The following is a 21,619-nucleotide window of genomic DNA, read 5'->3' as shown; positions in this document are numbered from 1 at the left end:
GAATCATACCAGCGTGCTCTTGGATTCTCAAGATCCATTTCCGCATCATAAATCGTGAAGAAGCACTGAGGAGATACTCAGATCCATCTCGCAACCTGTGACAGAGGCTTTTGTCATTTCTTTGGTCTAGAGATAAACATGCAGGACAGTAGAGATGGTGTGGAGATGATGGTCAGTCACCTCAGACAGAAGCAGTTTGGTTTTTTGGTGTACTCTGGTGACGGCTCACACATGGCTCCGATCAGATTTAGAGGAAGACTGGTCACGCAACTCTGACACACAAAACACAGTCACTTAGACTAGCTCACATACATTATAACAATTAAAACACAATTTATGCATTTTTCACGCATCAGATATACAAACCCTGAACGAACACCTGGCTGTAATCTTCTCAAGCTTACCTTCAGCGCATCTTTTCTGTCCTGATAGAAACACATTGTTCCTTTGTAAAGGGCAGCGTGATATGAGCTCCATCCCCTACATGATGCCTGAAATAACAAATCAATATTTTTCATCCATCAACAGGATCAAAAGGACAACATCAAACAAACATCTGACATGTAAAGTGAATTATCACGTTTCATATTTACCCGTTTTCCGCCCAACTGCAGTTTCTGTTTTCGTTCAAGTGTACCCTCCATAGATGGCGGTTCTTGCTTTTCATTCTATTAAACACAAATTATATTATATATTAATCCAGGAATTCCCAAACTTTTCAGCCCACGACCCCCAAAATAACAGCGCCAGAGACTCGAGACCCCCACTATCATTGGAGGTGGTTAAAGTATGCAAACGCTGCGCTAATAAGGTCTATCCAAACACGCGCATAATGACGACACAAAAGAACACAGTCTAACGTAATATTATTTTATAGCTATTTACTCATTACTTTACTTGTTGTTGTACATAAACCATGATCTCTTACTACAGATGGTCAAATATCAGTCAGTTTGCACACCTTGTACAGTATTGAGCACAGATCATTTGTTTTCAATGTTATTTACATTTTTCTTTCATTTTGCTCCAAACCCGTATATGACTTTTCGCCAGTCCAATGTAAACTGAGTTGTTTTCAAGATTTTCACTTTCAAGTTATCGTTTTGCCGCTGTTTGTAATGATCAGTTATAAAATGTACAACCTGTGTGATCTTTGTAATTTGATCATTAAACCTTCTCGATCATTTCACAAAATGATCTTATTAAAGTATACAAACGTCGCGTGCAACGGCGGACATGCAGGTCTATACATACACGAGCATAACAACAACACAAAAGAACACAACAGTCTAACATCCTCAGGGGTCACGATCGAGGGGAAGGAAATTCGAAAGGCTGATGGCTATTATTTGCATGGTTTTATTTTGAATTCAACTCATATTTTTATATTTTGTTACACTTATGGATAAAATACGCTATTTCTAATAATGAAAAAAGAATTGATTTCTGGAAATCATCTCGTGACGCCGCCCCTTGCGTTGATGTGGCCCTACTTTGGGAGCCCCTGTATTAATCTATACAGAGGAAAATGGACTGTATCATTCAAAAATAATATTAAAGATGTTTGAAAAACGTATCCATGCTGTGTAGTTTTGCTCAGAGCAAAAACCAAAGTTCAGATTCGAGAAGAATTGGGAATGAGGTCGGACCAAAATTGGGCAAATTTGAGTCAAGACCCAGGATAACGACTACAAAATATTACCACAAGAGAGGGTCAAGAAATATTATTAATTGATGCAATTGTATTCAATGTATGTTTTATTTTCTTATATTTGCATTTTTTTAATAAAAACCCATGATTCCTCCTTTTTACCCAATTACTTTGTCCAATAAAAAACAATAAAAGTTTAATGTTTGTACATTATGTATCGTTCACCTCAGATTTTGACAGATTCGATTGAATCAAACCAAATCTAATCTAAAGAGGCATTCAAAGCCAATACTGTCCAAATATGCTCAGTAGACATCACTTTTGGTCATTTCTGTATAATATAATCAGAAATGAAAAAGTATGTTTTGATTGTAGAAATAAATGGTTAACTTCTGTGGAGAAAGTTGAAATGTACCTGAATATCAGAGTCTTTGGCAGATCCCTCTAAGGCCATCTGAAGAGACAGAAGACTCGCAGACTGATCCTGTTCAACACACATGACAAAACATTCCTGAATTATAACAAAAACTGACCAAATGTGCATGTCTATCTGTCTGCTACACAGTTCAGAAAACATAATAAAGATCATTGTGTTCTCTACCTTGGACAAAACATAATTTTTTATTGCTTTTTCTGCTGAAATTCTCGCAACCGTACGCTTCCCGATTTGTCTGAGTGCATTATATGTTGTCATTTAAACAGAGTAAAATTAAAATATTGTGAAAAAACTATTGGATGTTCTACAAGATGTTCTCAAATGACAAAAAATGATTGACAGAATATTCATGTATAATAAAAATGAAGAAATAGTGGAAGAAAGAAGTGTCCAGGACTGATATTCTCATCACCCGTAACGTTTTTGAAAGAGCGTTTAAACACACAAAGATATTTACATTAAGTTTGATCTACTAGTACCTTGGCTAGCAAGTTAACAAATTACTTTATATTTTTCTAGTTAAAAACGTAATATTCTCTTGTCACGCTGTGTACACGACTTTTTCCCTTCTCATTACACAGGTCGATGCAGGTAGTTTTCCACATTTAAAGAAATTTTGCATGTATAATATTCTATGAAAATATTAATTTATGTATGATTAATAAAAACTTGCTTAGGCATCATGGCTTCGCTTGTTTTTATCAAAACATGCTATGAGATTGACAGTCTTAAATGGTTACAGTAATGAGAATTTTTAACGCTTTTTTGTAAAACTTTTTTTTTTATTGTGTTAAACTGTCAGTAAAAGTTTTGAAATGTTTTCATATGTTTATATATATTTTTTTTTCTCTCTTTCTTCTTATGCTATGACAATTGTACAGCACTTTGGTTGGCTTGGGCCATCCTTAAATGTGCTTTATAAATAAATAACTTGAACTTGAAACATGTCATATGTCATATCTTGTTTTAACTGAATATAAAGGGAATTTGTTGATACAAATGTTTTTAAGAAGATCATGTTTGAGAATCACCCAAATACGACCTATGCCACTTTGCTTTTTCCACGATGACTTGTACTTCCATTTACACTTTACATTTATGCATCTGATAGAGAGCAGTAGATTTTTCCAAAATAGATAAATAGATGAGATAAAGCGACATTCAAGCTGTACATTTTTATAGCAATATATGTGTTCCCTGGGGTTTGAACACATAATCTTTGTGATGCGAACACAATGCTCTACCTATCCAGTACCTCAGAGATGAGGTGTTTTTGTAGGCTAACCCGGAAGTAAGCGCCGCGCTGGTTCCCTCAACCGAAAGCCTATGCATTTTCCCCATAGACTTTTGGAAGATCGCCAAGAATAAACTCTGTGATTACCAAAGGTTTATGATGTTTACACGTTTTGTCTATCAAGATAATCTTTACAAATTAACAAATTAATTTGTTACTTTTGAAGCCGAAATACAACTGTCAGAAGTAAAAACTAACACCATGCCATCAACAGACTACACTACGGTCGCTCGATATCAACATCACCAGCACCAATACTCCGACAACTCTTTCAAACTTTATGAAAAATGTGTTCAATGGTAAGTAATTACTCTGTGAATGAATCCGCATCTACGTTTTAAGAGATGCCCATGTTGCATTATTTGTGATCTTTATATTCGCGATGACGTCTAACGTCCCCGCCAAAGGAAGAGGTCACTTTTAGCAACTTGTTAGCAATCGCCGTTTTAAAGACACTATAAGGCTTTAAAAAATCACAAGCGGGTTATAATTGGTGTGTTTTATGTCATAGAATAAAATGTGAAAATATTTAGAGGTTTTGTTTACCACAGACCTTATTTCGGGCGATTGACCAAAAACCCATCCAAAAAACTTTGGAGCGATGGAACTGGAAGTCCTAAAATGCTAACTCGCTTCCGGGTTTTGCATACAAAAATACTTCATCTCCTCGGCTCCCTATTAAACTACAACAACATGTGAGGTGTGCACTCATCTCCTAAATACCATCAACATGAGTCCATAACTCAACAGGGTTAAACAGAGCATGGGCACACACATGTAGACCTCACCTTCACAAACCCGTCTTCCTCCTCCTCCTCCTCCTCTTTATAATGGTAGATGTACTTATTCTGGTGCTCTATAACTGGCAGTCTCACAGGATCTGAAGCGGTTTCATTGACAGCCACCTGTTTATAAACCTGCTCTTGTTGAGTAAAAGCAGCCCATGACCTCCTGTCTCTTCTTCCCGCAGTGCAAGTCTCTTCCTTCGAGTTCTGCCGCGTCCCACAACCCACCACCGGCTGGACAGATTGTGGCAACCTGAACTCGGCTACAAGGAGGTTGGGTGCAGACGCAGTGGCCAGCTTTCTTAAGAGCGCTGCTTGTTCTGTGGGCGAGGGTGCCCTCTGCTGGTCTGGAGAGGAGGTCTGGTAGCCGCTATACATGATATCAGAGCAAACACTTTGGCGGTAGGCGTTCGTGTTGTTCCAGATGTCCTCGAGTTCCTCTTCCTCCTGTTCAAACTGTTGGTGGTCAGGATGAACCGGATCATCGACAGAAGGCGTGTTCTCTTTGGAGCACTCAAACTTCTTCACGCTGGAGATGTTTGTGTCCATTGATGGGAGCTTAACGATTTTCTTGGACGCTGGACAGTCGGAGGTGTCCAACTTGAAGCTTCCAGAGCTGGAGTGTCCAGAGTCCACCGAGTCCTCCCTTCTGTTGGTTTTGAAGTTGAGAACCACGTGAGATGCTTGAAGTGGGATGGGACTCTCTCTCGCCGGACGAGAGGTCTTGGCCGGCTTGTGGAGCAGGGTGCGAATCTCTGCCGTGGTTGAGCATCGATTTGCGGTATCGTCTGGAGGACTGACATTGAAGTCTTTACTTTCAAGATGAGTTTCATGTGCATCCCAACTACACTGCTCCTCTTGAGTTACTCTACTGATCCCACACAGACTATTCATTGGAATATCAGTCCCTTCAAAAGAAATGTCTTCAATGACGGGAGAAGGGGGAGGAGGAAATTCATCTTCAGTAAATGAGACGTCCGTGTCAACGCTGATGTTTCGAGCATCTTTACAGTCAATTCTCAGGATTATTTCACCCGAAGATGTGCGCTTGGGCTCCTCTTTACATGTCGGAACCGAGCGGGCCATTTTGAAGGTGCTCAGAGCTGTCGGAGACTCCTGCAGATCACAGCTCGTCTTTTTACCCTCAGCGGGACCGATTGTGATGACATCTTGAATGCTAGGAATGAGACTCGTATCCTTGGAAAGGTCAAAGCTCAAGACAGAACCCAAGGAGAGGAATCTGCAGTGGTTCTTCACATGTCCTCGACTGGAAACTTTGGGATCTTCAAACGCACAGCGAACTGGAGACCCAACCTCTCCGGAAGACTCCGCGTCGATGTCTTTCTCCAAAGGGTTCTTCATGTAGTCCAAGACTTGCGCCCCGTCACTGTTTGGTTTCCTTGCATTTTTACGTTTTCTCCTTTCTTTCAGAGGCCAAGTCTCATACACCGCTGGTTCGCAAACAGGCGTCGGACCCGCCTCCTCCTCTCCCATGATCCTCTGAATGGTGTGCCGACGGTCATCTTTCTTCTTCTTTCTCTTCTTGCTCTTTCTCTTCAGGCTGCTGAAGATGGAGATGTTGGTGTTTTTTGGCAGCAGGTGGATGGAGGAGTTGTTGGACTGTTTAAGGGCGTCTTGGTTGGAGGATGAGGAGTATGGGAAGGTACAAGAGGAGGAGGAGGACGGCCTCGGGGATTTGTCTCTGGGCAGCGTCATACTCTCATATACTGGAGCTACCGCCACGCTGTTGTCCGTGACATGCAAGTAAGTACTTACCTAAAGAAAAAAGACAATATTTTAGATGTAATCACTTTTGTCTACTTGATGATACATTGTGTAATAATAAAGCTGTGTGAAAGCATGCATGAACGTAAAAGGCACAGCATCCTTCAGACTGTTCTCAAAAAAAAGCATGCTAGTTATTTGATACAAATAAAATGTTTGGAAATCACAATAAAACTGTATGCATTAGACAACAAAAAATCATATCATTAACTTAAATGTACACAACACTTGAGTCTTGAACAACGTTATGCTTGCTTGGATGATTTGTTATTTTAATGAATTCATAAATCATTTTTAAGTGTCACTTGAGTGTCCAAATACTTTTGAGGTCAGTGTAAATCACCGATTAATGATTGTGTAAATGTATCTGACCACAGCACTTCTGGAAACATCGGCTCAAGCAAGACATACATAAGCAAAAGCACAGACACATGTTGCTTCACATTTGTTACAGATAAATGTTGACATCAGATTGCAATGATACAAACCATAACGCATAAAAACGCTGAACCATCATTCCCTCACCATGGACGTCAGGCTGTCGGAATGCACATCTGAGTAATGCAATGCACGTTTTTTCGCAATAAGACTGAAGTGCAAACGGTGCGGATTACACGCAGAACTTCAGTGACTAGGATTTGATTTAGCATAACCCACATAAGAAAGAAAAATCTTTAATATGATTTCTCAGAGACATCAATGAGGTCAAATAAGGAGAAGATGGAAACTGTAGTCTCATCTGCGTCTCAGATATTTCTCCTGAGAAAAAGAGGAAGAAACCTCACAAATATCTCTGTCATAAGAGTTTCAGAAAAGATCTCAACAATGTCTGAGCTCAGATTTGATCAAAAGTCATTATTATTGAAGATCTCCATATGAACTCTCATCGAATTGATTTTCCCTCTACAATCCACATTCATTTTACACATCCATACGCTTCATGCATTTCAACAATTGTCTTTTTCCCAGAAAAATTGGAGACTAAGTTGATACTGCAGTGAAACAAATCTGAGAACTCTTCAATCTCCTGAGCTCTGAAAGAGCAACATCTGAGCAATAGCATTTTCCTCTGGACCAACCATAAAAATGAGCGACAGCGAAACCTTTCATAAAACATAAGAGCGACATGAAACTCACAAAGAACATTCTAGCATGACTCGATATGCTAGCACACGCTATTTTTGTTCTTAGGCTTTAATAAGAATCATCTGCTCTTAAACATGTCGTCATACACAGCTGTAATGGTTTGACCTTTCACCCTGTGACTAATCTTGTGTTGCCCCAGATCATAAATCACACACAGTGATGTCATGAGGGCTTCTCCAGAGCCCCCGCTCCTGCTGGGAGACGTTTCAAAACTCAACACAACTTACAGTATATGCATCATGAATCCAGAGCTCTCCTCTCTTTAGTTTGCTTTCTTTTTACTCTTCGATCCTGCATATCTGAGAGAAGCAGATCTTTTGCAGCACATCTTAAAGGTGGGGTAACAAGCTATTTCACGCATTCTGACTTCTTTACGCTGCTAAACGTGCTGGCTTCTCCAGCTTAACAAGGTCAACTTGTCAAAAAACAAGTTGAACGTATGACGTAGTGTTCCTGTGCTTGATTCACTCCGCCGGGGTGTGGTCAAACTAAATACTCTTCGAGGATACCATATATGCAATACTACTCCATAGGTACTCAAGATTAATATGAGATAAAGAGTTACCTCATCTTTAAGACTTTAAAAAATAATATATTCGTTCGTATTTTTCTTAAATATATGCATGTGTTTATAAATACAAAATAAATATGCACAGTGCACAGACATACATTATATTATGTAAACTCTTTAAAAAGAAAAACTTTTATTTTGGATGTGATTAATCACGATTAAACAGCCCGAGTAATCGTCTTTTAAAGTCACTCTTTTATGTGAATAATAACACATCTGAATGTAACTCTCACCTCCTCATAACTCGATACAAAGTTTAAAGCTGTCTGGCACTAGTCATAAAGTTTGCAAGGGCAGGAAATAAAAAATCCCGCTGACAGATATCAGAAATGTGAGGAGATATGACAATGGCCAGCCAATTTCCCATCCTCCCGTTACTCATAAAATCCATCATGTAAAGATCCCTTGAGAATGTCCCGACTGGAACATACAACCGGATGACACGAGCGCTTCAAACTTACAGAACTGGCTCGATTTCCAAAATACTTTTTACTACGGACCAAAGTTTACATTTCACAGGCCCTCACGGCTCAATAAAACACCCGAGAATACTGCAAATCCATTTAAGGCTACTATACTTTTACACGTCCTGTAAACGCTCCAAAAAACACACCCACTTTATTATTATTGCAATTACTTTCAAATCTTCCTAAAGAGAGTTTTTTTGTAAACAATCGGAACGTTTAAAATGAGACTTTTGCTCTGATACGTCTCATATAGTGACGGTTCAGAATGAGATCATTTGAAGAGCTCATTTCCTCGGTTATTCTTTCATGTTACCTGTTTGTCATCTCTCATAAACCACAGCAAGACCTCTTCCATCATGCTCAACACTTTCACTCTCTTGGGTTTCCAACCGCTGAACAAAGAGGTTTCGTGGGAACAGCGCACTACCACAATACTTCTCAACTACATATTCACCTGCATGAGCGACTGAAAGATCAAGCTACAAGATAGATTTCTACACAAAATTAGATACAAACACCAAATAACTTTTTAGAAGTATGAATATATTTTACTTTGTGCTATTCTTATGAAAATTAAATCGTTTTTCACTTCAAATTCTTCTTACTGTTATGCCCACTGTAAAGAATAAAGATAATATTTAACACTATTTTATAAGGGTGTGACAACAGATACTGTATGTAATGTTTTGTTTTGTTTTGTTTTGTTTTAATTTAGTTTTCCTGTGCTTTTGTGGTTTTAACTTTGATCTATCATCAGGTATAGCTTTTAAAAAAATAAAAAGTTTGATAAAATCACTTTTTATTCATGTACATACTAAAGGTTTAATCAAACTGTACAAATTGTACATAGAACAAACAATTATTTTGAATATTGTAAATATATATTTGAAATAAATTTGTCATCCAAATTTCTGTTCTTTTTTTTATTTTGTTTAAAATATACTGAAAGTATCGTAACTCTGAACACATTATTGTGTATTGTATCAAATCATGAACCAAGCATATTGTTACACCCATAATTAAAAAAATAAATTTCATAGTACAAAATCTAAATACTTAAACATTTAAATGTCCTTTTTTGCCAGTTTTTTACTATCATAAAACAATGCCACAATGCAAAAAAAAAAAAACTAGCCCTGCTAAACAAGGTTATTTTAGTTTCCTAAAATGAAGACTTTGAAATCAAATCAAATATTATGGGAAAACTTAACTAAAGGAAAATTTGAAATGTTGCCTCAAAAATAAATTTAACGCACTAAAATTATAATAATAAACAAAAATTAAAATAGAAATGAATTATTATTATTATATAGCAACATAAAAAATAAACAAATAAATTATATAATGACAAAAGCATATACCAAAATTGCTAAAACTAACTAAAATGAACATGTAAAAAATTGAGCTCATTTAAAATATGAATAAAACTAAAATCAATGCTATATTAACTCTGCAGCTAAAACATTAAATCTGATGTTTCAGAATATGTTAATAATGATAAAAAGACAGAGATGTTGTTTGATGTTCTTGGACGTCACAGTTAGTCTATAACACTGCAAAACTCATGCAAGAGCACATGAACACGTTTCTGTTTGCTCATGCAGGACCAGCGAGCATCGCTGTATTTACCTCTTCTGCACTGTGTCCATTAAACTTTTTCTTTCGCTTTAAACTACCAAAAAGCCCCTGGCAGCGTTTCCATAAGCTTTTACGGGCAGAAGAGTGAGACTCAGCAGGCTGAAGGAGACGGTAAGAGAAATAAGACAAAAACATGTAGTCGAGGAAAGAGAGGGAAAAACTCAAGAGAAAACTGTCCATCCAGAGCAAAGTGTTTATGACAACAACAAAAAAGAGGAAAATCAGAAAACGCGATAGAAAAGTTCCTGTTATTGTTCTTGATCTTATTTAACGGATTGATCTGTAAGTGTAGTTATTCTCACCCGATGCACAGGCTCGGGCTCTGGCGCGCCCTCCTCGCCGCCGGGCGTCTGCACCTGTAGTTGGGTGTCACCCGAGTTACTGAAGCTGAGGATCAGGTTGACAGTTCCCCCTAAAGCTGGAGGACTCGGTCCCTTCAGCACCAGGTAGGGTGAATCAGGCCTCTCGGAGGTAACGATGACATCACTTCCTCTAGGACTGACACTCTTCATCACCTCGTACCCATCACTGTGCTGCAGTCGTTCCTCCGGATCAGCAGGGGGCGCACATGTCACCTGCTCGATTCTCTTCTGAGAGTGCTCAGGTGAGGTTTCCAGCTGAATGACACAGATGACATCATGAAAATCAAACACAACTTTGGGTCTGTCCCTGTACGGTGTGAAGACTTGGAATATAACAAGTTTGATAAAATACTTCGATAATCATTTAAGAGTCCTACCTCAGAATAGATGGCATCTGCCTGGGCTTCTCCTTCTTTCTTATTGGTCAACAGCTGATTTTTCTGAGCTCTCCAGTGCACCAGGATCCATCCCAGCATGCTCCTCAGCTCCTCCATCCTCTCGCCGATCTGCACCGGAGAAAAGAAATCAAACCACTTATTCATTCTTGCGTTCTGTAAATCCACAAACATTTCTCAGAGGTTTCTCTTAAAATATATATATATATTTTTTAAATAAAAAAAATAGTTCACTGACGGTATGATTAAAAGAAATAATAAATGTAATAATAATAATTAAAAGATGTTTCAAACAAACCATATTGTTAAGATGATGCTCCGCGTCAAACAGTTTCTTTCCATCCAGGACAAGCCGATCAAACTCCTCAAACTTCTGTTCTATCTGCTGATCCAGAACTTCCACCAGAGGCTGGCGGCTCTCTCGGCTCTGACGTCGAGCGCTCTCTGAGAAAATACAGGAGCGGGTGTCTTCTGTCCAAGAGCTGTGAGAGAGAAGATGAAGAACAGAAGGGTGAAGAGCAGCGCTGCGGGCCAGCACACACAGATCAACATGATTCTTACCAGACGCTGCTTCAAACACACACACACAACACAATGTGAACACAGTTTACATAGCTAACAAACGCACACGTCAACCATCAATAAACAAACATTAGCTTTCTGGGTGAATCTTGTGAAAGCATTTCCAGGTCACATGTCACCCCAAAATAGGAACATAATAATACAGATGCTATCACTCATGTCTGGGCTTTACCCCAATCTTTACTGTTTTACAATTAAAACAATTACCATTATACATTTATTTATTCAGTACAAATAATATGTAAATCGTGTAATATATCATTTGAAATATGCTTCATGAAATAAACAAAGGTGGTATTTCACGTTTATTGTTGACATACATCATGGCCAGGTAATTCCTGAAGAAGCTGCGCAGATGCTCAAACTGCAGTAGTCTCTTTCTGTTTTCAGCCACGCTCTTGCCGAGCTCATCCCAGGAGTTCAGGCTGGACTGCATCTCTGCGCTCACACCGCGCATTCTCTCCAGACAAACATCTGACAGACGCTCAGCCTGACTCTCCATCACCTCCACCCGCTCCCTCAACATCTCATATTCAGCCTGGAGGAAAAAATCACAACAATGGTTAATGGTCGAAAAGACAGATTCAATATTTTTGGCCCATCTGTTTGATGGACTGTGTTTATATTAAAGAAACAGTTCACCCAAAAATGAAACTTCTGTCATCATTTACTCACCCTCAGCTGTTCCAAACCTGTATAAATGTATTTGTTTAGCAAAACACGATGGAAGATATTTGGAAGAATGTCAGCAACCAAACAGATCTCATTCCCCATTGACTCCCATAGTGTTGATTTTCCCTACTATGGCAGTAAATGGTGGATGAGATCTGCTTGGTTACTGACATTCTTCCAAATATCTTCCATTGTGTTTGAATAAATTTATACAGGTTTGGAACAACCCGAGGGTGAGTAAACGATGGGTGAACCTGTCCCTTTAACACCTCAAAGAACTCAAACTGATCACATACATCAGCGGTTCTCATGATCACATACATCAGCGGTTCTCAACAGGGGGGTAGGGCCCCCAGCTGACTTCCAAGGGGGCCTCAAGGTGACCGATATATTAAAACTAGACTAAATTTGCATTGAAATACACACAAAAAATAGACATATTTCTTATTATTTGGCCATTTTTCCAGTTAACATTAAGCTCTAAAAGTAGACGTTTTGAGGCTCTGTGAGTGGAAGGGGGGCCTTTGAATATTGTTGAACACAATGGGGGACCTTGGAGTCAAATAGCTTAAAACCCCTGTCTTGCATGGATCTGCAATCTGTCAAAAGTCAGACATCGGTTCTGAATCACGCCTGTACAATTGAAAGTTAGAAAGCTCGGATAGTGGAGTTATTTTAGTTTGGTACTTCTAAGACTAACATATTACTCACTGTTTTTGGAGTGTGCACTGTGTAGTGTGCGCACTATGTAAATATTCCCTTCGAATTAACAGAGGTTGCCAAAACGTTTGGCCAGGAAAGCACTTTTCTTCTGTAACGGCAGGAAGCATAAAATATATGCTGAAATTACTGAAGGAAAACGCAATATGTGGTAACTTACTAAATGATGCAATTTGTGATACAGTATATACTTTGGGTTTATACAATACAATAAAATGATTAACATTTATTTAAAATCATATATAACTGATCATCTTTATGGGAAAAGAAAGCATTGTTACAACAGCCGGAAGTCAACAGCCATGTTTTACTGTTGCAGTACATAAACACAAATTGGAAATCAATTTTACAACACAAACTTGATCATTTTGAGTGAAATGCCACCATTAGCTCAACTTGGTATTTATTGGTTTATTCATTCGTTTGTTTGTTTAGGAGTATAATTATATCAACCTTTTATTTCTTCTCTGATTGTCACAAACTGTCTCAGAATTCAAGAAAGTCTGCATGTCCACCATGTTTGGTTTGAGACGAGTGTTACGAACCTAAAATTTGAACTTAAATATAAACATACCTTTCAAATCATTCCGTTTTTGCAAGCTATTCCAATATGCACATTTGTGACATTCCAAACAAAGCCAGTTTTGACAGCAATTACACTTTTAATGCTTCGACTCTATTAAAGAAGCCTTATGCTTTACATGCATGTATGCAACGCCGACACTGTTTCTGAACATCATGAATGCCGCTAAAAAAAGGAATCAAGCCTATCAATGTTGCCGCTCTTGCGAGATCTGTCAGATGCCTTGTGCATGAAACTCAAACTATTTTAGTACGAGCGCTTAGGTCATTTCTTAAGGGTTTTAGATTCGGACAGCTGCGTGCGTTTGCTCTACGCACGCCATCGTAGCGTGCAACATATTTCAACACCCTCAATGCATGTCTTGCATGTCGACGCATGTGCACGCTAAGTCATGCGAGGTGTGTGTGGGCTGACTTCAATAACATCTATTGAACAAAACAAGGCCCTCGATGGACGCGAGACTTTAACCACAACAGGAAACAGATTCCAGAAACAATGTGCTAAAGCAAATTCATCAGGAGAGATGGGAGAGAGCCAGTTCCGTGAACGCTCAATGTGTCACCACAAACTTCCTGTTCTTACAGAGTTTTAAATAGAAAACAAACTCTTTTGTAATGATAACGTGTCGATAATCGTAAGAATGTCTCTCTCATTGTGCGTGTGAAATCTGCGAACGAATGTTTGCGTAGCTTGAGGAAGACTCTTATATGGACATGGTTTGCGTTTGTATTATGCAAATCCAATCTTGGACATCCAATCGGCCATCCGTCCAATGCATACGCATATGCGGTCCTTTCCTGATCCTACCCGCTCTCCTCCCCATCGCTTCCATACGGTCTAAACTGTCCCTGTCTAATCAGAAAGAGTAAAAACCGGATCTGTATAAATATAAATAATGTATGCAGTTATTCGTGACCCACTAGACCCATCCATCCTACAACATTTTCTTGACGCAAAACCTCTTATCTTTCTTTTGATTTCAGGGTAAAACCTGATTTTTAGAGCATGAAGGACTTCTTGAGAGGTATAGAAGGAGTTCCCCATACCTCCAGCTGGTCCTGGATCTCCTGCAGTCTATCGAGACCGCATCGATCCGGCTCACATCTGACAGCCATCTCGCTCTCCATCTCCAGCACGTCTGCGGCCAGTTCTGCACAACGCCGCAGACACCGCTCCACGCGCGCCGAAAACTCGGAATGCTGGGTAACAACAACCAAATGAATACCGAAGATGAGCACTAGTTTTCATTCACACTTTTCTGTCATTTTTGGCACGTCCTTGTCAGAAGGTTTTATTGCTCAGACTTCAGAGTTCAGGAGAGTTCTCGGGTAATGCTTCATACATGCATAAACTTTGTCATACAGCTGCGGGAAAAAATTAAGAGACCGTTTCAAAGTTGTTTTCAGTTTTTCGGAAATGACCATTTATAGGTTTAAGGTAAAATAATGTGACCTACTAACAACATTTCTCCCAGATTTCACATAAAATATTGTTTCTATTTGCAGAAAACGAAAACTGAAGAAACAGGTGAAAGTAACAGAAGATGCTCAGACCTCAAGTACGGCAAAGAAAACAAGTTCAGATTCACTTTGAAGCAACACAACAGTCATTTAGTTATTTAGGAAACGTTTTTTTTATGTGATAACCTGGATTTTTAAGACAGATTTCATGCGTCACGTCGTGCTGTCAGTCTTTCACATTGCTGTTGGATGACTCCCGAGGTCTGATTTTGTTCAAATACAAACGACCCTGGACTAGAAATCATGATTTGAAATGAAAATTCGGATATCTCTTACAATTTCCCGTGGCTGCATATGTGTCTTCTAAAATGCCTCTGGAGAAACATCCGAGATTCACTCGCTCTGAAGTTGTTTTTATTTTATGCAGGTATAAAAATCATCCTTTGTGTATCTGCAACATTTATGCATTTGGCAGACGCTTTTATCAAAAGTGAACCTTTTCAACGTTTCCTCCCAATATGACAGCGTGCAGCGTTTTCTTCATTCAAGCACAATTAAAATCCGAACACCCACCCTGCTGAGGAGATCCTGGATACTCTGGTCGTGTGTTTGCGAGCGGCCTCTCTCCCGTGCCGTGTCGTTCAGCATCTCCACAGCTTCTCTGAGCTCCTTCACAGGGTTTCCGATGGTTTGGATCAGGGGCTCACCGTGCGTGCTCCCCGGCAAGCCCAGAGGAGAGGGTCCAGAATCAACGTCACCACACAGAGGCTGAAACACCAAGAATGACTTCGTGAACTTCTCTCACTGAACGTACAAACCATGTCTTCTTTCCAGGTGTAGCATCGAGTCTGACCTGTCCGAGGGTGCTGTATTGGCTTTCCTCCAGTTCCACTTTCTCCAGGAATTCGGTGAGCATGCGTGTGTCCTTCAGTTCTGAGCTTTGTTGGGTCAACGCAGTCTGTACACTGCTAAACCTGAGCGAGAAAAACAAATACCCATCTTCATACATCCAAACAGACAGAGATATTTTCCCTCACGATGAACCTTCTTAACCATGCGTGAAGAGTTTCCTTTTGGGTTGCAAAACATGCGGTCGTAACGACAGAATACTACGTACTTTTGCTCCACCTCTTTCAGTCGTGCAGGAAGCAGCTGTGTGTGAAGGTGTTTGTGATTACTCAGATGATCCACTTCCTGTCTGAGGTCGTGCAGTTCTAATCCTCGGGCCTCCAGCTCCTGCTCCAGCTGAGAGCTCTCCTGCTCCGCCACGCTCACAGACTCCGGGTCTCCTGCCAGAGACGCCTGTCTGATGGACAGCTCCACAGCCTCCAGCCACGCCTCCAGACTGCACAAAGACCGAAGAACTCGCACGACCTGCAAAACAAAAGCAAACAACCTCTCAACAACTGCGGTCCGGTCTGTCATTCTAGTGAGAGCTCAAACTCCAGCATCTCGAACTCGACCAGGTACCTTGTGGTTGAGTTCTTCCGAGACCTGCAGGACCAGAGCATTCCTCTGATGTCTTCGGATCAGCTCGTGCCACAGAACCTCCAGTTCACTCACAAACTCCTGGATCCTGCTGCTGCCCGGATGTTCCGCCCTCACCAGACCGTGACCCTCCTGGAGTCAGACAGTGTGTTTTATCTCAAACGCTCAAATCAAACTCATCCTTGTGAAGCTACTCACATGAAGGAGTATGAGGATACGAAGCAAAGTTTAGCATAGGTCTCACTTGATCACACGATCTCATGAACGTATTTCATGTATTATGTCATTCTTTAGTTTAAAGCTGGAATCCATCAATTGTTTTGGTTTTGGTTTTTTACAGAATTAAAATGATTTCTAGGTTGTTGCTTCTTGAGCTGCCGTGTACAGTTGTCATCTGGACAATATTTGACCTTGTAAGTACATGAAGTAACCTGCAATTTTGTAATCCAAACAAAGCTATGGACTAGACAAAGTTACACCAAATTACACTAAAATAAATGTAAACACTATTTTTTTAGGGGTTTTTTTTCTTCTTTTTTTTACACCATATTACACTAAATAACGTTAAAATAAATTTGAACACTTATATTTTTATATATTTTCAACAACATATTACACTACATTGTGCTAAAATAAATGTAAATACATTTTTATTTTTTATATTTTACACTAAATTACTAACACTAAAATAAATTTAAACACTATTATTTTTTAAAATATTTTATACACCATATTATACTAAATTATGCTAAAATAAATCTAAACACTTTTATGTTTTTTTACACCATATTACACTAAATAATACTAAAACAAATTTGATCTCTTAAATTTTTATATATTTTCAACAACATATTTTTTACACTACATTGTGCTAAAATAAATGTAAATACATTTGTATTTTTTATTTATTTTTGTATATTTTACACTAAATTATGCTAAAATAAATCTAAACACTTTTATTTTTATTTATTTTATTTTTACACTATATTACACAAAATAGCGCTAAAAACGTATTATATTTTTTACACCATGTTACACTAGATTAAAATAAATCTAAACACTTTTATTTTTATTTATTTTATTTTTTACACCATATTACACAAAATAGCGCTAAAAACGTATTATATTTTTTACACCATGTTACACTAGATTAAAATAAATCTAAACACTTTTATTTTTATTTATTTTATTTTTTACACCATATTACACAAAATAGCGCTAAAAACGTATTATATTTTTTACACCATGTTACACTAGATTAAAATAAATCTAAACACTTTTATTTTTCTGCAGTTACTGATGCCACTAAGCACACGTCAGTATTTCATCACTCTGATGGTTTTCGCTTACCCTCTTGACCAGTTCTATTCTGGCTCTGTTGGACCGGATGTCCTGGTCCAGCGATGCTTGACGCCTCTTGGCAACTTCCAAACCGTGTGGACCAGACATGTTGCATATTTGAGTAGCCATGGCGATGCTGTCTTTAAGCCAGGAGAGAGTCTGTGGAGAACACAAGGTCACATGAGATGATAGGTCACATTCCAGCAGAAAACAAAATCAGCTTCCTTGTTGTTCACTCCCTACCTAGGCAACATCCCAACTGCAACTAAACTTCACAAACTACTGACTTGTACTGTAACACTCGCCACATGAATACAGCGTGAAGCACATGGGAAACTCAACTGATTTTGTGAGTCTATATTGATTTACAACACTGTCTGTGTGGACGGCTCACTAGATTTTGGAAGCAGGCATCACATTCCATTAAAAAAGGGAAAAGCGTATTTCCCAACAGAAGCACAGAAGACTTATTTAGACTTGGCTGGCCTTTGAATCTCTGGCTACTCAGACCAGACTGGGTTCAGAACCCGTCAGCTGGGTTTTCAATCCTGAACAATTCCTGGAAGTCACATACACCATCAGACGCCGACACTGGTGTCAAACAAACATGTAATCCTCAAGTACTTAGCAAAGAGACATCTATCAAGCTCTCATGAGTTTATTTTGGATGAATCCCACCGTTTGGCCGTGTTTGGGGCAAGTCAGCTGAATCGCAGGAAGACGCTCTTGTTTTCTGGCCGATCGGACACACATAAATGGTTGTGTAATGGTGGAGTAATAAATGGGCACCTTGTCTGCAGACGCTGTGAACTTCTGGAGCTGTGTTTGGAGAGCTGGGTGGCCTCTGGAGTCAGAGCTCGCCGGGTTCCTGCTGTAAAGCACACCAGAACATATTCTCATTTACATGTGTGAAAAAATGTATCCAGAGTAAGATTTTTTTGTTAATGATTCTGTTTCCAATTCCGTTCTCAATGACTTGAAAATTATTTTCAAAAATAATTGGTCCCAACTGATATAACTCGGAAATCGTGACGGTCTGTGAAATCCAGGCTTGAGACTCATAATCAAGTTATGAGATTAGGAACATCAAAGAAGCCGTTGACAAAAAATAAAATGAAAATACACAATGTGTGTCTATTGCTGTAAGTGACAGTTTATATGATAGATTTCGAGATAAACTACTCAAAATACACTTTCATTTATAATACAAAAATACTAATACTAATGATTTTATTAACACTACATTTCATTATTTTGCACACAAAAAATACCAGAAGCTGGACTCCTAAACATTTGGCCTCGCTCAGTCAAGGTTATTTCATCACAGAATGTTCTTTATATTACGTAAGATGATTTTATGTGGAAAACAGTAAATCACAAAAATATGGCTAGCTGCATTATAAAAAACGGAACCATATTCCGGCAGCTGGGGCGCAAAAAAACCCAACGTAAAATAAAAAAAATTCAAGTAAAATTACGTTTTTTACACCCAAGTTTTACAACCAAACTTGAAGTGTACTTCTGTAATTTGACATTTTTTACTGTTTTCAAAAAGATGTGAAATTTCCGTGAAATAAAACAATCAAATTTCCGTTTACACTTTATATTAAGGTACACAAATTCACAGATAGGGGCACATATACTAAATAAAAAACACTTCAATTAAGCAAGTACATAAAACAATCAGTGTCACCCCCCAAAAAACAGTCTCCTTACTCTACCCCGAGAACTTAAAGTCGGCATGAAACAGAAGTAGCCGTATCGTGAAGTATACCAGAGTGGAACGACTTCTGAAAAAAATGTAGGGCGGGACCAGTGTTGGGTAAATTACTCTGACAAAGTAATTAATTACTAGTTACTAATTACATATTCAATAATTAGATTACTGTACAAATTACTCTCTCCAAAAAGTATTTAATTACTTATTACTAATTACTTTCTATATCCTACATCAACCTTAATTAGAATTGATTCAAGACATGAAACGGCTTATTTAATTCATTCAAATAAATAATAACTACATAAATTATTATTTTTAACTGACCAAAGTATTACAAATGTGAGAAGGATACGTTAAAACATACATTTTAAAGTTAGACATATAATTTTGATGTCATTTCCACTATTGAATATATTGCACAGTACTTGGTTCAATTAAAGTAACTGTAATTAGATTAGAGTAATCCCTTACTTTACTTTTTCAAGGGGAAAGTAATTAAATTACAGTAACTAATTACTTAGCAACTAGTTACACCCAACACTGGGCGGGACTTGATTTCATCCACTGACAACTGATTGGATCGTTAAAAGGTGAAAGATGTGTCAGTCATTGCAGCCCCGCCCTCGCGCCATTCCTCGTGACCAGAAGTGAAGGAAGGTTTGAGGAAGTTAACGTTTGTGCAAATTACTTTTTAAAAAACAATCAAATCATTTATAATAAATAGACTTCACTGTGTAAAACAATTAGAATGATCATTTTTTATTTCATGCCGACTTTAATAATGATTTATATGTTGAGCTGTGGGTCCGATTTTTGGGGGGGAAATGTCAGTTTGACGTCAGTTTGACTTCGACCCAAATAAAAAGAAGTACATAAAAGTTTATGTTTCAAACAGAGATGCGATAAAAAGGCAAAAGATCCTTTAAGTTCTTGACTTTAAACAATAATCTAAAGTGAAGCCAAAAACTCCTCCACTGTGTCTGTGACCGAGTCATCACACTCACGATTCACCGATTCAATGGCAGAACTCATTTACCTTTCAATGGCTGTCTGGAGTCTGACGATAACATCGCTGGTGGTGGTACGCGTCGACTTCTCTTCTGCAGTCTCTTGGCTATCTGAAGGCTTTCTGTAGCTTTTCTGAAGGAAAACACAAATCGAACATTTATCAATGCGTTCAGACATCCAGGTTGTGCGCAGAAACACCATGGTCCCACTGAAGCATCCCTCTCCACCCTAAACTGTACCGTTGGCATGTTAACCCAAGCTTGAATGTCAGCGTGCGGTCGGAGGTGTGGACAGCGTGGATGTAATCCCAGAAAGGAAAGTTACAGTAACAAGCTCTGTTCAACTGGTTCCAGCAGCGGAAAATAATCATTCTCTCGCTCGCCATCACGTCTTGAACAGAAGGTCACAAACTCTCTCATGCTTTTAATGGACGTGACATCAACAATGTAGAATTAAATGAGGCCTCTCTGGACATGGCACATGCTGGTGGAGAATCAAATTCACTTTGCGCAGACGTGCGAGGAGGGGCTGCTGGTTTAACGACCCGGATAAGTGCACAATTAGGGTTTACACTTACTTAAAGTTCACCTAACACAGAACATTCTGTCATCGGTTACTCCACCTCATGCCGTTCCAAACCCGTTTGACTTTCTTTCCTCTGTGCGACACAAAAGGTGCAAGGAACAATAATGATGTCGCTGTAAATCGAGCATGGAAAAGCGGCATTTATTGTTTTGTGTTTTTTTAAGGGGAAAATGTCATATTTTCTAACAACCAGAAATGGTCCTTACAGCGCCAAGTCACCAACACTGAACAAGAATACAAAAATGTGTCAACTCTTACTCTGTAAGCAAACAGATGATATTCAGCGAATTTTATTATAAAAAAAGCCTGTAATCTTGTCAACTGATAAAGCAAGTAACAAATAGAACAGACAAATGAGTTTCTTTTGATAACGTTACCAACCCTGGCTGAGAAATGAAGTGAAACTGGTCGAGGCGTTTATAACGCAGCATATGAATGTGAGCGTGGCATTCTCCGAATATGAGCTCAGGAGAAATGAGTCAGATTTTAGAAGAAAGAAACGTCTGACGCCCGAGAGAATGAAAGAGAGTTGCATGAGAAAGTGCCATTAGGAGAGCAGCAAATTTATGAGGCATTTATAAACATGCCGGCCGAAAAGTTGAAGTTTAATCCAACAGCGGCACGTTATCAGACCGTTTATTCACCTTCATGCCATCCCAAACCTCTACATGACTCTTTCTTGGGAGATATTTTGAGAAATGGCTTTCAATGAAAGTCAATGGGGTTCAGTGTTGTTGGGTTGCCAACGTTCTTCAAAATATCTTCTTTCGTGTTCTGGAGGAGAATAGTAGTCATACAGGTTTGGAATGACAAGAGGATGAATAAATGATGAATTTTTATTTCTGGGTGAACGTCCCTTTAACTGCATGAGGGCACTAAATTGTATCAAGTCAAATACGAGTTATTAAACAGCACAAACAATCTTTGAAG

General features: G+C 38.8%; 1 protein-coding gene across 7 annotated transcripts in view; it reads right to left on the bottom strand.

Moving 5' to 3' along the window:
- The window catches only part of LOC130559313 (spectrin beta chain, non-erythrocytic 1), a 47,790-nt gene that overhangs the window by 7,672 nt on the left and 18,499 nt on the right, over positions 1–21,619 (bottom strand). For 3 of the 7 annotated variants that reach the window (XR_008963546.1, XR_008963547.1, XM_057342300.1), the window contains exons 12-30: positions 20,133–20,236; positions 18,166–18,247; positions 17,386–17,535; positions 16,018–16,167; positions 15,665–15,921; positions 15,401–15,521; positions 15,121–15,315; positions 14,134–14,286; positions 11,433–11,650; positions 10,829–11,012; positions 10,513–10,641; positions 10,076–10,390; positions 9,765–9,872; positions 4,170–5,942; positions 2,067–2,135; positions 594–668; positions 405–491; positions 181–272; positions 10–95 (exon numbers count right to left, since the gene is read on the bottom strand). Coding sequence is in view for 5 of the 7 variants with exons in the window: in XM_057342300.1 (XP_057198283.1) it covers positions 10–95; positions 181–272; positions 405–491; positions 594–668; positions 2,067–2,135; positions 4,170–5,942; positions 9,765–9,872; positions 10,076–10,390; positions 10,513–10,641; positions 10,829–11,012; positions 11,433–11,650; positions 14,134–14,286; positions 15,121–15,315; positions 15,401–15,521; positions 15,665–15,921; positions 16,018–16,167; positions 17,386–17,535; positions 18,166–18,247; positions 20,133–20,236 (4,348 nt within the window). In the remaining 2 variants the exon portion in view is untranslated. The remainder of the gene's footprint in view (positions 1–9; positions 96–180; positions 273–404; positions 492–593; positions 669–2,066; positions 2,136–4,169; positions 5,943–9,764; positions 9,873–10,075; positions 10,391–10,512; positions 10,642–10,828; positions 11,013–11,432; positions 11,651–14,133; positions 14,287–15,120; positions 15,316–15,400; positions 15,522–15,664; positions 15,922–16,017; positions 16,168–17,385; positions 17,536–18,165; positions 18,248–20,132; positions 20,237–21,619) is intronic. The other 4 variants (XM_057342303.1, XM_057342301.1, XM_057342302.1 and 1 more) reach the window with 4 other exon arrangements.

The sequence above is a fragment of the Triplophysa rosa genome, linkage group LG9, assembly GCF_024868665.1.
Source record: "Triplophysa rosa linkage group LG9, Trosa_1v2, whole genome shotgun sequence".
In the NCBI taxonomy this organism is placed as follows: Eukaryota; Metazoa; Chordata; class Actinopteri; order Cypriniformes; family Nemacheilidae; genus Triplophysa; species Triplophysa rosa.
The sequence above is the reverse complement of the archived record's forward strand: the minus strand, read 5'-3'. Positions and strand labels throughout refer to the sequence as shown.